General features: G+C 44.1%; 1 protein-coding gene and 1 long non-coding RNA gene across 3 annotated transcripts; both read left to right on the plus strand.

Annotated features, from left to right (window-relative positions):
• The first annotated feature begins 753 nt into the window (after positions 1 to 753).
• Positions 754 to 3,375, plus strand: LOC135637913 (LEAF RUST 10 DISEASE-RESISTANCE LOCUS RECEPTOR-LIKE PROTEIN KINASE-like 1.5). Its single transcript, XM_065150797.1, has one exon. The coding sequence runs from the start codon at positions 860 to 862 to the stop codon at positions 2,780 to 2,782; it is 1,923 nt and encodes a 640-aa protein (XP_065006869.1). The 5' UTR covers positions 754 to 859; the 3' UTR covers positions 2,783 to 3,375.
• Positions 3,376 to 5,426: 2,051 nt separating this feature from the next.
• Positions 5,427 to 14,149, plus strand: LOC135637947 (uncharacterized). 2 transcript variants are annotated; one of them, XR_010496429.1, is made up of 5 exons: positions 5,427 to 5,623; positions 11,754 to 11,822; positions 12,598 to 12,716; positions 13,012 to 13,321; positions 13,553 to 14,149. It is a non-coding gene; the product is annotated as an uncharacterized LOC135637947 (long non-coding RNA). The 2 variants fall into 2 exon arrangements; XR_010496428.1 differs by lacking the exon at positions 13,012 to 13,321.
• The last annotated feature ends 1,796 nt before the right edge of the window (positions 14,150 to 15,945 follow it).

A 15,945-nucleotide genomic window follows, 5' to 3' on the forward strand; every position in this document is an offset into this window, starting at 1 on the left:
TAATGATCACAGAATTATCCTTCTCAATTGTTAATTTATATATTAAAAATATATAAAAGACAAATATGTTGGTTGTCCTTAGATTTCTTATTGTTATGATTTTTTTGAGAGATACTAACATCAATTAGAAATTAAATATTTGCATCGTAGAGAAATATATATAAAAGCAATGTATCGGATTCGGATCATATTACCTCCTGATGGGCCAGGTCCGAATTAACCTGGTGTCGGTTGACCTGTCTTCCTTGCCGTTGGCGGAGATGACGGGGAAATGTGGTGCCCATCCACGGGTCCACGACCTTGTCCAATCACAGTGGACGTGGGACAGTAAGATATTGGAAGCAAGCTATTCGGATCGGATCGAGTCACTCGCACACAGAATGATCCGATCCGTTAACAGCAAGATCCCTCGATCCGAGTTCGACCCATATCGACACTGCGCGATGACGTGCCCACTGGCGTCCAGAAGTTTCACGCTGGTGAGACTCCGAGGTAGAAGTTGTGGGTACGTGTAACAATATTCTTCCGACGGAGACGTGGGAAGACGCAGATTTGAGCGTCGCGCCACGTTACTTATATTACTCCAGCACTAGCTCCGTCACAGACGCAGTGACACCCTGCGGACGTCCCCACCAACGTCCTGTCGTAGCTCGGTGGACCCCAGGTGCCCTTAATCTCATCGGTCGAACAGTAGCAGCCTTTAATACTCCCCCATCTCCGTAGGTCACAAAACCTTCACGTGACTCCGTTGGCTTCTGTCCTCTGCTTTCTCCGTTCTTTTTCCCCACTTAAAACGCTGTTTGTGCTTCCCACCACGTTCCCTCTCTCTCTCTCTCTCCCCTCTGAGTGAGATCCCGTCATGCCGCCGCCGCCGCCCCTTCCTCCTCCTCCTCTTCTCCTGTGCCTCATCGCCGCCATCTTCTCCTTCGCGGCTGCTGCCGAGGCTGCTGATGGACGGCCTCGCCCGGCCTGCTCCCCTCCTCCTCCCTCCTCGAGTGGAGGGGAGCCTTGTCCCCCGTTCGGGTCGCCGCCGCACTCTTTCCCCTTCGGCTCCACACCGGGCTGCGGCCACCCCTCCTTCCGAGTCAACTGCTCCACCCCCCACTCCACCCTCTCCATCAAATCCACCACCTTCGTCCTCCTCGGCATCTCCCGTCCCTCATCCCTCCTCCTTACCCCCCTCCTCCATCCCTCCAACTCCTCCGTCACCGCCTGCCCCTCCCTTCCCCACGCCGCCATAGACCTCTCCGGCTCTCCCTTCCGCCCCTCCCCCGATGTCTGCCCCCACCTCGCCGCTCTGCGCCACTGCCGCCCCCCAACGTCTGCCGCCGGCGCAGCCTGCCGTCGCACCTCCTGGCAGAACCGTCTCCTCTCCGAGCCCAACCTCCTTTTTCACTCTTGCGCCGATGGCCGCACGGCTTCCTCCCTCTCCCCCTTCCCTGCCGCAGCCTGCCAACGGGACGAAGACGTCGCCGCCGCCATCACGGCCTTCCTCCGCCGCGGCTTTCACGTCGAGTGGGACTCCTCCACCGACCCCTACTTTGCCAAATGCTCCTTCTGCAACCGCACCGCCGGGGGCGCCTGCGGCTTCAACGACTCGGCATCTGGCAAACCCTTCCTGTGCTTTCCCTCCTCCGATCATCTCCCCCGTAACGACTCGGCCGCCTCCCGCCGCCTCCTCCTCCTCACCACAACCCTCTTCGCCACCGCCTGCGTCCTTCTTGTCTTCCTCTCCCTTTGGGCTGCTGTCGTCTCCCTTCGTCGCCGCCGGCGCGGGAGCGACCCTGGCTCCGACTCCATGACCGCTTTCCTTCTCCGGCACCACCTCCATCCCCCGATCTACACATACGAACAGCTCCGCGCCTCCACCGGCGGGTTCGACCCGCGCCGCAAGATCGGCGATGGCGGGTTCGGATCCGTTTACCTCGCCCACCTCGATGATGGTCGCGTCGCTGCAGTGAAGCGTCTCCATCGCCACCACCCAGCCGCGGCGGCGACGAAGTCCTTCTGCAACGAGATCCTCATCCTTTCATCCCTCCGCCACCCCAACCTCGTCCGCCTCCACGGCTACTGCTGCGACCCCCGCGGCCTCCTCCTCGTCTACGACTACGTCCCCAACGGCACCCTCGCCGACCACCTGCACGGCTCCCGCAGCTCCTACAGCAAGCCCCAAGTCCTCCCCTGGGCCGTCCGCCTCGACATTGCCATCCAGACCGCCGCTGCCCTCGAGTACCTCCATTTCGGCCTCAAGCCGCCCGTCGTCCACCGCGACATCACCTCGTCGAACATCTTCGTCGAGAGGGACATGAGGGTCAAAGTCGGCGACTTCGGCCTCTCCAGGCTGCTCACGCTGCCGGACCCTTCGTCGTCCCTGGGCTCCTCGTCCGAGTACGTCTGCTGCACGGGGCCACAGGGCACGCCCGGGTACCTCGACCCGGAGTACCACCGGTCGTTCCGTCTCACCGAGAAGAGCGATGTGTATAGCTTCGGAGTGGTGCTGCTGGAGCTCGTGACAGGGATGAAGGCCGTGGATGTGAGCAGGGACAGGAGCGAGATGGCGCTGGTTGACATGGTGGTGTCGAAGATCCATGTAGGGGCGCTGCACCAGGTCGTAGATCCCGTCCTGCTGCATGAGGGTAAAGAGGTAATGGCGATGGTAGAGGCGGTGGTGGAGTTGGCATTCAGGTGCGTGGCAGGGGACAAGGATGACCGGCCAGACGCCAGGGAGCTGGTACAGGAGCTCAAAAGAATCCGCAGTAAGATCGTCGATCCTCCCGAGTGATGCTGGTTAGGGAGATAGAGACATGGATGCTGCCATTAGGAGCTTCGCCTTCCTAACTGTCCCTTCAATAAAAGCGTCAGCTTTGCCTGGTTCACAGTTGAGTTTGAGTATGTGATTCATCAGGTTCCTCCTCGATACAATGAGCCAGAGTTCTTGAGGCAGACAGTGCAATGAGTTGGAATAAGCTCTCCTATGTCAAATCACCAAGGATTCCTCGGAGGATTGCTTCCATGGGTTCCTTCACCCTTCTCGACTACATAAAGGAGCGTCTGCATCCATTAACTTGATCAGCATTTTCAGGATTCGGGAGTACCAAACAAACAAGATTGGTTCAGTCACACATAGTATGGCTGATAGAATTTTTGTCGAGGGATGCAAGTGTGAAGGGAAAGCTTGTGAATTTGTATGGCCTCTACTCACTGATTGTCGTCGTAAACAGATTCAAAATGGAGTTGGGAGTCAATTCGCAGAGGAGAAGAGTATACTTATTTTCTTTGTTGGTGCTAATCCTTCTCTGGAAGGTCAGTCTCGATTGTTATTTCTTTTCGTGAATGAATATGCTATCTCAAGTGCTTCCATTGGCAATCGTCTCAGATTCTTTGGTAATGGTTTCTTGTTCATGTGACCATCAAAGTACTGAGACAGCATTCTTGTTCCAAAGCCCATGGCATGGGGATATTGTGAAGGTTTTCTTGGTGAGGCGATCATGAATTAGAACATAAACCAAGACCAAAAAGATGCTTAAAGTAATACAAGAGAAGAAACATCCTGCAATTGGCTACACCGAAGAAAGAACACAATTTTTCATGATGTTGCAATAATAGAAAAATCTAATAACACCAATAATAGAATAATAGTGTATGAAAGTTTTGTCATCGGACAAGTATTTTACATGTATATTCCTACAAAATTTGTAATTAGCATTTATTACTCTGAATATATATTTTTATTAAAAATCATAAGTTGAGATTTTGTCTCTTGCAACAATTGAAATATATATATATATATATATATATATATATATATATATATATATATATATATATATAGTTAAGTTAAAAATATTTAAATTATTATTTATAATTTTTAATAAAGTTTTTTTTTAAAAAAAATTTCTATCTTTTCTTACACCATTAAATATAATTCACTTTGCATCCGAAAGTCTCTTAAACACACGTTCAAATTATTTTAAACGATTATGATCATTATACATAATTATTCATGAATAAAAATATTTATATTTTTATGTTTTCTAATAGTTTCATTAACAACATAAACTTTTTTGTATATGTTATTTTTTAATTATCTAACACTCATATTTATAAATTTTATATTTGTCTATCAATTATCTTATAATTTTTTATCATTTGCAACTCCTTTGAAAATATTACACAAATTCTCCTATTAGTGATTCATAAAAAGAACTAATAGATTGATGAATCAAATACGAGCTAATATCCCGTAGAAAAGACATCACAATCCCTTGTGGAAAAAAAATGATGGGGCTCGTGGAATCCCATGTAAAATCCCATGTAAATCAACAAGGACTAGCTTGAAAGGCTTCAACCAATTATGTGCTTCGATATAATTACCTAGACTAAGCATTTTCTAGTCAGAGACTAACGTCTTAGAGCTAACGTGGGATCAGCTCAATGACCTACGGAATAACCCAACACCTTATCGCACGAGCTGAGATTTGTTCAATTTCAATAAGTTCAGTAATTTCTTTATCCGATAATCACATGACTCTTGACATCATTATTATTTTAATTATTTTATTTTTATTTAATAAAAATAATATTTTTATTAAACTCTTTATCTCATTGAATAATTGATCAAATATACCTAAATATTTTACTTAAAAAAATCTAGCTCAAAAACCATAATTTACATTAATATTGTTAAAAAATATCATATGATCTCATAAAATAATAATTTGATATAGAATGCTTTCCTCAAAATTGAACTTTGAATAATAAAATATCAAATAACAGGGGAAAGTTATAACAATTATCATAAATACTTAAAAAAATAAAATTTGTTCTAAATTCATAAATAAAACATGATTAGTATTGAAACATTTCAAAATTATTTTGAACTTATGATAATCATGATTAATAATGGTTATTTTAAGTTTATCCATGGAAGTGATGTGTATAGAGAATTTGAATATTTTAAAAATATGCATATAGGTAATATGTAAATATCAGGATCAAATGCCAGTCCATTAACTTGGTAGATAAATATTACATTTATCATTTTTGATAGTTTCTTCAATTTGGATGCACCTCTTAATTTAATAATTATTTAGAAACACTATATATATATATATATATATATATATATATATATATATATATATATATATATATGTGTGTGTGTGTGTGTGTGAGAGAGAGAGAGAGAGAGAGAGAGAGAGAGAGAATGAATGAATCGAACCGGTTCTTGGTCGAATCTTCCAACCGGACCGCTGGAATTGACTGGACCGGGGCGGAGACGTGATGATATGATGTGGATCAGATCACGGATCAATATAGGATCCGATCTGACTAGGAATTGGATAGCGCATGGACTGAAATAGGATCCGATCCGTTTACAGACGTGCTCTAGTTGTCCGAACCAATTCAAATGTTTCGCTTGTGCTTCCCATCTCCCAAATCTCGTATTGCTTCCCGGCTCCCCTTCCCTTTGATCTCCGGGGATCGGAATCTGGGCCAGGCGGAAATATCGGTGTCGAGCGACACGGGAGGCGCGGGGAAGAAGCTCCCCAGGCGGCTCGGTGGCATGGCCGAAGCCCTCGCCATCGCGTCCGATCTTGGCGTCCCTATACCTCCCGTCCAGGTTGTAAATCTTCTCTTTGCCCTTAATTTTTCTTGATTCCATCAGCTCTTCTGTTTTCGACTTCATATGTAATTCGTTCATTAAATTTTCCATGAATTGGCATGCACATCTGGGCCAATGCTGACATAGGTCCATTATGTTAAGGTATACTCAGCCATAATGTGCTATTTCCATGGTGTTACCTACACATGCCATGTCTCTGACTTTAGCCTCTCCTGTAGTATTTCTGGTCCCATTTAAATCCCTGTAATGGTTGTTATTGGAAGTTTGGAAGTTAATATTTGAGTGAACATTATAATAAATATTTACCAGAAACAAAGAAATTTATCAATACATATTTTCTTCCTTTATATGATAAACATGTGATATGATTAATTTGTCTTCGTTTATTGCTTATATTTTGAGTCCATTCACAATTATTCATCAAGTTTTTCTTTTTTATACTTTTATTTCTTCTGGATGATAAGAATGTTGCTCATCTAACCCATGTTAGTGAAATGGAAAAGAAATGCAAGTCTTTGGCCAGAATTACTGCTGTTTTGAAAGATGTCATTCAGAACAAGGTATGACGCTGGAAAAAAATTATAAACTTAAACTTATTTCTTGATTCTAATTACTAGGTCTGCCGTACTGAACTGTACCGTCCGGTACGGACACTGTAGCATTGTAGCATTGCAGTACTCGGCACACATGGGTGTACCACTCGATATACCGTATCGTATCGATACCGAGCCCAGGTCGAAATACCGGTACGATACGGTATTGCGAACCTTGCTACATAGAATCACATGTGCAGATGTTTCATCTTTTCAAATAGATCCCAACAGAGCTGCATATCTTTTCTGCACTTGATTTTTGTTATTTTCACCTTTGTTTTACGTGAGGTCTTTGCCTGTGTTTTTTCTTACAGTTTCTGGTTTCTGTCTGCTTATTGTTGGAATTTTTTATCACCAGCTGCAAACTTCTGGAAGGTGACCATCCTTTCATGATGTTTGAGTTTGTTGACCGTAGATGTATTATAAAATCTCAGTCTCAGTGAAAGATGTACACCCAATTTTTATGTACAGTTCGGTCGCAATGTTTTATCATAGGTTTGCCGTACCGTACCGTACTGGCGTTTCGACCCAGGCTCGGTACCGGTACGGTATGGTATACCGCTCTGTAACGGACAAACTTCTAAACAAGATATTGGATGTAATGCTTATGTCTGTCCGTTGTCTTTTGGCATGTTCATGCCTTGTATAGCAGGTAGAGGGGCGGCCGAAGGCTTATAAGTCCCATTTTAGTTGGGTTGGTGGCCTCTTTAGGCTTGTAAATAAAGGTTGTGTCATGTGGACACATTCGAGAGCTTTTCGGTCTGTAATGGACCATTTTACCCTTTGTTGTGCAACTATTCAGAGCTTGTAAAGTCTGTTTGTAATTTGCATTGTCTATGAAGTGTTTTTCGGACATGTTTGCTTGTGGATCCCGATTGAGGCGTTCTCTTTAACCCGTTCTCTCTTTTGTTGGTCCTAAGGGACAATGGGAGGCTTCGGGGAGGCTGACCTTTGCGGACGGACGCGCGAGGGTGCCGCACGCCTTAGGCAAAACCAGCTAAGGTCGTGACAATATGGTATCAGAGCGGGACAAGCACCCATAGAAACACTTGACATGCAAACGTGGGGGACCTAGTGGGGCTGCATGGAGGGTAGTCAGCACACGCGCGACCGTTTGAGGGAAAACGGGCATGGAGATGTAGGGAAAAGAGTCGCTCAGAGGAGCAGGCATCTGACATTGGCATTCAGAGGAATGGCCAACCCTTCGCGCAAGAGGCACCACGAGAACAGGCAAGCTTGGAAGAATGCGGAGCGCACAAAGGTTGGGATGGCTGAGTTTGAGCTACGGCTCAACGTTGACAACTATACTTGATGGTGCTCTAGGCAGGCGAGGCGCTTGGCAAGAATGAGACCATCCAAGGTGGAATGAGTTGCTCAACGATCAAAAGAGTTATGCAAAGCTCACAGAGGTGAGGGGAATTGCTAACTCGAAGAATTTGGTACTCATGCATGGGCTTGTATGCGGACGATGGAATGTTCGTGGCCATCCCAAGGCGGTCGTGACTCGGCGCCAATGGAGCATTAAAACTTTCTCTTCGGCATGCAAAGGATACGTCCGTAGAAGGCTGAAGTGTGCAACGAGTTCAGCATGTTGCTAGGCCTTGAGGGGTGCAGTGGTGGCTGTATTGACGTGGAGGCGCAATCTAGCAAGTGCGTTTGCAAGAGGCAGAACAATGCACAGTTTGTTCAGCAGATCGGAGTAGTCCAAGGGGATGGTGTTCTCCGAAAACGAAGAGAGATGTTGCTCCAACGGGACAGTTATCTAGGAGGGATAAGTCTCGGCACTCCAGAGGAAGAATCATGTGAGACGGACTTCACATGTTGAGGAGGAGTACCTCACAAACAACAACTTCACGAAGCTCGATGGACTGAGCAAGCGGCGAGGAGTTGTCGCATGATCTCGCTCGAGAGAATGCATTGGTGGATGCATTGCGAGATCATGTGGGGGAGCGACCTGAAGCAACTTAAATGAAGGCACACTTAGAGTCGATATGGAGATCGGACTCAAGGGAGGGTTGACCCGTGGAATGGTGGGCGCGAGGGCCACCATCGACTCAATGCAAGAACGAGGAGCGGAGCAACTTGGGTGTAACTTGGCGAAGTACCCAAGCCGCATGAAGGGAGCCAGCAGTGAAGTTGGAACATGGAGCAGAAGCACAGTGCTTTCCTTAGACAGAGGTCAAAGACATGAACTCTTGCAGAGGCAAGGGTAGGATCGTGTTGTTCCATGGGTCCTTTCTGACGGAGCGGACTCATCTTGCATGGTGCCAAAGACGAAGGGAGCTTTGCGGCACATGCACCTTAACTCGGAGAAGCATTTGATGGAGGAACTAAGGCGACTCAATTTGCGGAGGCGAAGTTGGGTTGAGAAGGGCCTTAGCACGGGGCAAGAGGACGCAGAGGCGGGTACTCTTGAAGAATATGCCACAGTGTTGCCATTTGAGTTGTTATGAAGGAAGCAGTGCGCAGCGGAGATTGTGCTGGTAAGGGCAGAGGCCCAGGATCCAGACAATGGTGCACAAACTATAGTGAAGTCGGTGGACTTCGGGAGCTACTAGGCGACGGATTGGCCTAGAGCGGTGCTTCATCTAGGTGTGACCCAAGAGTGGGTGGATGAAGGTCGATTGCCAAAGGAGCGAACAAATTCGAAAGTGGAGGAGACCCTGCGATGTATTGGCAGAGGCCACACATGGAGGGTTCACAATTCGAGTTTATTCCACAAGGATCAGAATGCAATGGAGATGTCACCAGGAGGCGACATGGTGCAGCGGATCGTGGTGGAACAGTTTGTGGCAATGCGACGCACACGACATTGTCCCGTGAGGGATGAGATCATATGGAGGTATGATCGGGAGCTACTGGGAGCTCCGCTTTGGTGAACAACACGACGGCAAGAAGGGCTATGGATTCAAGGAGTGAAGGCCATGGTACCGCAGAGGCGGGTCTTCCGGGCGTGCACCGAATTTTGCATCGGATGAAAACCTTGGCCATCAGCATATGGGGGCTGGGTTCCACCAAGGGAAAAGTTCGAATGCAAGTACCAGTGAGTTCCATGGGAGGGACTTGATCATACAGAGGTATGATCGAAGCAGCTGGAGAGTTGGACTGCTCCAGAGCTCATATTCGCTTAAGGGAGCCCGACAAGTCAGAGGACAAGGTCGAGTAAGCGAACGTTGCTACCAAGGAAGCTAAGGAGAACAGAATCGGTGCAAACTCTACAACGTGATGGCAGAGGCCATGCATGGGAGTTGCAGTCTGTCTTTCCATCGACCAAACAGACTGCTTGGAGAACACAGAGGTGTTGAAGCAAGGGGTCGAAAGGGGCGAGGAAGCGACGACGAGTCCAGAGGGACTTAGCTACCCAAAATCAAGCATCAGTTAGAATGGAGGTGGACTCAGAGGAGTGCCACGGAGACATCTCTACTGATTGTGAAGAAAAGGGATACAGAGGCGAGGCGACGGATAGTAGGGCCATGGGCATGGCAGCGCCATGGTACCGCAGAGGCGGGACTTCCGTGCAAGTCATTGATCCCTTGCTCTCATGGAGGGAGAGCGCTTGGTCGTGAAAGGGGCCAAGGAGGTGGAGCATGCAGAGGCAATCTCCAAGTACCGAGACAAGGCTGAAGGGCAGAGGCCAAGAAACTTCGTAAGACCGGTGTCAACAAGTTTCTCATCAAGATAGCCGTAAGTGAAGGACTTCGGGTCATGCAAGAGTGCACGACCAAGGAACGAAGTAGGCAGTACGCGGTGCTGTACCTTTGCTACTCAGTGGAGTAGGCGGCAGGGTTGATGGAGAAGACGGTACAATCCCAGAGGCGACCTCATCTATCAGAGAATTACTCCAAGTTGGGGTGAAAACTTCCCGCATTCCAGAAGTTCGATGGCATTGAGAAGGTGAATCACAGTAGCCAACTCAACGCAAGGAGTGCAAACACTTCAAGTGCTTCAGAAGTGTGAGCAAAGAGCAGGCGAAGACTAGTAACCAGCTCGATGCATGAAGTACAACCTCGAGGAGGCGGGCGAAGTCAAAGTAACCTGTGCCTTCTCAACTCTTAAGAGAATGGGCGAAACCGAGTACCCCAGTTCTCTTATCTATCCAGCAGAGGAGCTCTGCACAAGTTCAAAGACCCTTCGAAGATAATGGAAGACAATAGTTGTCAAATCCTCACCAACGGTGATCAGTGCTACTGAGAGTAGATCGTCCGCTTCATTTCCCAACGAAATGCCAATCGAAAGCGGAAGTGATGCGAACCTACTTGGATGTGACAACTAACTGAAAGAAGAGTCAATGAGCAAATTTTGTGGAGGAAGGACCCAAAACTTCAGAAGTTTGCGAGGCGATGCTCGTTAAAGCTCCAACAAGCATCCACCCAGTTCAAGCAGCATGTGGAAATTTTGAGAGACTGGCGCAGAAAAGATGGTCTTTTCCTTCATTTGGTGGATCCGCAAGAATCGACAAGGATCAACACAACTCAGCCAACCCCCCCAATAGAGTCAGAGTCATTGGTGAGTTGTAGCAGCATGGCGGATGAAAGGGTCGACTACTCAGAAACAGCAGCGGAGAGCAGCTGGGAGCCAGGAGGCGCATTGCAGCTGGAGTAGAAGATTGAAGACTCAGCAAAGGCGAAGAGTTGCAGTGTTCACAAAGGCTTCGACGAGGACGTCGAAGGGATAAGTGGGGGAGAATGTAACGGACAAACTTCTAAACAAGATATTGGATGTAATGCTTATGTCTGTCCGTTGTCTTTTGGCATGTTCATGCCTTGTATAGCAGGTAGAGGGGCGGCCGAAGGCTTATAAGTCCCATTTTAGTTGGGTTGGTGGCCTCTTTAGGCTTGTAAATAAAGGTTGTGTCATGTGGACACATTCGAGAGCTTTTCGGTCTGTAATGGACCATTTTACCCTTTGTTGTGCAACTATTCAGAGCTTGTAAAGTCTGTTTGTAATTTGCATTGTCTATGAAGTGTTTTTCGGACATGTTTGCTTGTGGATCCCGATTGAGGCGTTCTCTTTAACCCGTTCTCTCTTTTGTTGGTCCTAAGGGACAATGGGAGGCTTCGGGGAGGCTGACCTTTGCGGACGGACGCGCGAGGGTGCCGCACGCCTTAGGCAAAACCAGCTAAGGTCGTGACAGCTCGGTACACCCAGGTGTACCGAGCACTGTACACTGCTACAGTGTCGGTACGGTACGGAGCGGTCCGCGTACCGCTGGCCTGTCGGACCGGTACGTACCGCCCGTGCCGGGCGGTACAGTCCGGTACGGCAAACCTTTATGTCAGTCTTTATTTTAAAAAGAAGGATAAGTACAAGATAAATTTTGCAGAGCCTGTTGTCTCCCTATTTTTCCATTTGCTCTTACCACTTGAGAGATTACCATGGTTGGGAAATTTGAGGATTTGTCTTGACTTGCTTAAGCTGATGGCCACCACCCTATCATGTTTATCCTAATCATCTGACGAGCATGTTTTTAATATATGTTTGACATATGTATTCAGACTGTACCTCATTTGATGATAGCACTTTATTTGCTTCAGGATTGGATCATTGCTAGATTGCAGCAACCATATTCTTTAGACTGAATTCCTGTGGAAGCTGAATATCAGGTGAAAATCTTACTATACAGGAATATTTACAATCAAGTTGTCATTTTGGACAGTGTTGTACGTGCACATAGGCCCTAATTATGTTTGCTTCTGACATTATACATTTTGACTTCATGGTGAACTCATTCTCTTGTGCCTAATAAAAATTCTACACATATAGCAATTATTGAGAAAGTAACTAGGTCTACTATGTCTACATCATGGTTAAATTTTTGAGTAGTTGTGCAATTGGACTTAGTTTTATTTTGACATTAACAAACAGTATCATGAATAATACTTATAAGCACATGAACATTATGATTAGATGTGTGCACCACCCAAGTCGGCCATTTAGTTCAAGTGGTTTGGGGCATCTAATACTTCTGTGAGGTATCTTTGTGAGGTTATTGTTGACATGCCCTGATATCTTTTTCCTTTTTCTTTCTTCACTTTGATATACTAATATACACTTATGCTCCATGCATGAAAATTTTTCTTCGACCATGATCAGCATGACACAGAAAAGCATGTATGTGAATGTACCAGGTTAACATGTTGGCATGTGCTTGCTGCCTGTCATCTCTTTTCTTTTTAACAAGCTGATATCACGGATCTGACTTCATTGAGATCAAATATACCTAATGCATTATTTTGTGTGCCACAATAAGACCACTTGTTTTGATGGCATCATTGTTCTAAAATCCACAACCTAAAATGCTAAAGTAGGGATCTTTTTTATGAAAGATTAATTTGTAGCCATCTTAAATCATTAAAAGTTCCTAATCCTTGCATATAGTCCAGAAACAATTCTCAGAATTATTGTTGAAGGCTGCTAGTGATTATGGAGCTCTGACAGCAGCAGTTGCTGATTTCCAGTGGTGCCAGAATTTCAAAGAATCACCTAGAGTTTGGGGGGTATGTTAAATGTGTTATTTTGTGTACACTACAGTGATTGGCATTCAGAATTAATTTTATGTTATTTTGTGTTCAATTATATGGAAAGGTTTTTCATATCACTTAAACATCGGCTTACTTACTGAATGCAAGGTGTATCTCAGCATATATTAATTTTTGTTCACACATTTATATTTATGCAATTTCCAGAAATTCTGCAGCATACATGATTGGATCTAATTTATATGCCTGCCCTTAAATTGAATTATTCATTTTAATTTCTTGTAAGGAGTCTCTTGATGTCTAATTATGTCAGATCCAATTTTCTGTTTGGACCAATGGAAGTGAACATATCAGAAGAGCCAAGAGATGTAGCTGGGAAATGACAACTTAAACCTTGTACTTCAATCTAAATTGGTTGAAACAGGCAGCTTTGATTGGTTTGGGCCCTGTTTGTTGTGTTAGTCCCAAATCAGGTGTTTGAATACCAGTCCCTGGTTGGATCAATACTTATCATATGGTATGAGCAAAATCAAGCAGCAAAGCAATCCAAAGGCACAATGCCATGTTAGACTGGGTGGCATGGATGTTTCACCCGGATGTCATTGTTTTGGACAAATTTAGAGGTGCATATCTTGACCAAATTATCTTAAAGAGTCTTCTATATTTCATCAAGTTTTGGATGATACAAGGACTCTTATGTGAAATTTAAATTAATTATTAGGTTGATCATACATTTAGGTTTTAACTTATGCTGGGTGCCATGTTGTATTAACCACATTCTGCTTTTTGAAAATTGTCCTCCGTTTTTTTGGCCCATTGTTATGGTGGTTGAGATTTTGTCACTGTTTTTGAAGGAAATGCTGCATCCTATTCCTGCTGTCCTAGCATCATGTACCCGCTTCTTCGAAGCCATGTCTGCTATGAGGGATTCATTTGCAACCCTCCAACAGTTTCGTGTCAGTAACTCTTCCTTGCCGACAACACCTAGTGACTCTTCGTGAGGGGATTCCAGTTATGTTACGCCTCCCCATTGGAGGGAAGGCATGACAAGCTCGGATGATTCGATGGTCGACAGTTGGAGGTAGCAAAATGCAGAGGGCCATCCAGTGGAGGCGACACATGATATTTTGGTCAAAGGAGGTTGTCTTGGCCATCCTTAGTCAAGATGGGTCTGTCAGTTGTGGCTTTACCATTTTTGTGTTGGACTGATTGAAGATTCAATGAAGAAAAGGTAGAACTTGTAAGATCAGCAGACAAATCAAGTAACCGAAGAAGATGTCAATTTTACATGCTACAGAGTTATTTTATGGAATGCAAATGCTCTTACTTTTTTATTATAGTCGAAGCATGTAATGTAGTCAATATAGCTTTCATATGGGTTTCTCTCAAACTAACCATATTGGAATTATCCTTTGAGCAACTGTTTGTATAGTAGTAATATATTTTAGCCATTTTCATGCCACGTGGACGGTGGAACTTATAATGACGGATTGCTTTACTTCTAAATGTCATGATTTGTACTAAAAACTAAACAATCTGGAATTGCATGTTTTTGTTGTTCAACTTGAAAATAGGTTGTCAATTGTCTCTTGTATCAATAGCAATTGGTACAGTTGTGGTCTAGCCCCTGCTCATAGATATGTAAATCTTGGGGTTTTCTTGTCTCTGTTCTGTTTATTTTTAGTTTTTTCCCGATTCTTATGCTTTTATGGTGACCTCACAACGAAAAGAACAAGCTTTCAGCAACTTTACTTTTTAATGCTATGGTTGGCAATTTTGTCAAATTAATCTTGTTATTTTTTGTTAGTATGGCTGTATGATCTATACAATTATGTTCCAAGATATGGATTGAATTTTGTACAGTTATAGTCTCCAAAAACAAAATTTATGAATCTGCTTAACTCTCCAAAAACAAAATTTATGAATATGCTGACTTGTATCTCTGGATGGGGCTGACAGTCAAGTATTCCGTCCTTTCTAATATGGATTAATTACATATTATCCTATATAGTTAATCTTATATAATTATTAGTATCCTAATTTTATATTTTAAAAATTATATTGACATCCTTATAATTACGAAGTGAAATATTTAAATTCATTTATTCTGAGTTTTATCAACGAAAATATAAAAATAAAGGATAAAAATATAATTTTAATATTTCAATTGGTGGTGACGAATGACGATACCACTAAGGGTTGCGAGTGGTTGTTGTGGATGAGGAGAGCGACATCAAGAGGTGAGGATCGCTCTGCATTCGCATCAATATCGACACAATTATTGAATAGCTCTTTCATCGCTTTGCATATGCGTTGGCATCGACACAATTGCCAAGCAGCGAAAAGGCTACTCAACATTTGCATTGACTGCACTTTCATCATTCGGCAACTGCATTATCGTTGACACAAATGGTGGCGATCATCTCAGCATTGGCCGTTGGGTGAATCGCTCAACTTGAAATTAGGGTTATCAAAGCTCCTACCATTCCCTCCATTATCGTATTAGTTTTTGACATGGGCATGAAAAGTGGGAGATGGGAAGCTCATCGAAAGAGGAGTTTTATTCACCGTGGTTGTTGTCAACGGGGAAGGAAAGCTCTAGAAGGCTGACAAGTAAGCGGTTGTCGAGCTCTCGATGAATGTATCTAGTGGCGATAGAAAAATGTAGGTCCCCGTAATTTGATACTGAGTATATCATCGTACCAATCATCGACATAATTGCTAAGCAACCCTTTCGTCGCTCTGCATCAACGTCGATATAGTTGTTAAACGAAGAAAGAGCTACTTGACATCATCTCTCGTCATCGCTTTTCTCATCCACAATAGCCACCCATAGCCCCTACCGACGTTGCCATCCATCACCACTAACTAAAACATTAAACTTATCTTTTTTATCTTTTATTTTTATGTTTTTGTTGATAAAACCTTTGTAAATGGATGGCGTCACTTTAGTAATTATAGTAATGTGAATGTATTTTTTTTTAAGTATAGGGATCATAATATTAATGATGGTCATAGAATTTTTTTATTATATTAAATAATATATAAGATATATCATTTATATAATAATATACTAATCATAATAATAATAATTTTTTATTACATTAAATAATATATAAGATCTTCACAGTCGGATTTGAGATCTATCGTTTATACAATAACTTACTAAACATAACAATCCAATGGAATGAATCAATAAAAATAATCCAAATACTTACCTTCATACTTTAATACTACACAAATCGAA

The sequence above is a fragment of the Musa acuminata genome, chromosome BXJ3-5, assembly GCF_036884655.1.
Source record: "Musa acuminata AAA Group cultivar baxijiao chromosome BXJ3-5, Cavendish_Baxijiao_AAA, whole genome shotgun sequence".
NCBI lineage: Eukaryota > Viridiplantae > Streptophyta > Magnoliopsida > Zingiberales > Musaceae > Musa > Musa acuminata.

What these genes read in the sequence shown, in the direction of transcription:
- LOC135637913 (XM_065150797.1), top strand. Translation starts at nt 860, where the DNA reads ATGCCGCCGCCGCCGCCCCTTCCTCCTCCTCCTCTTCTCCTGTGCCTC.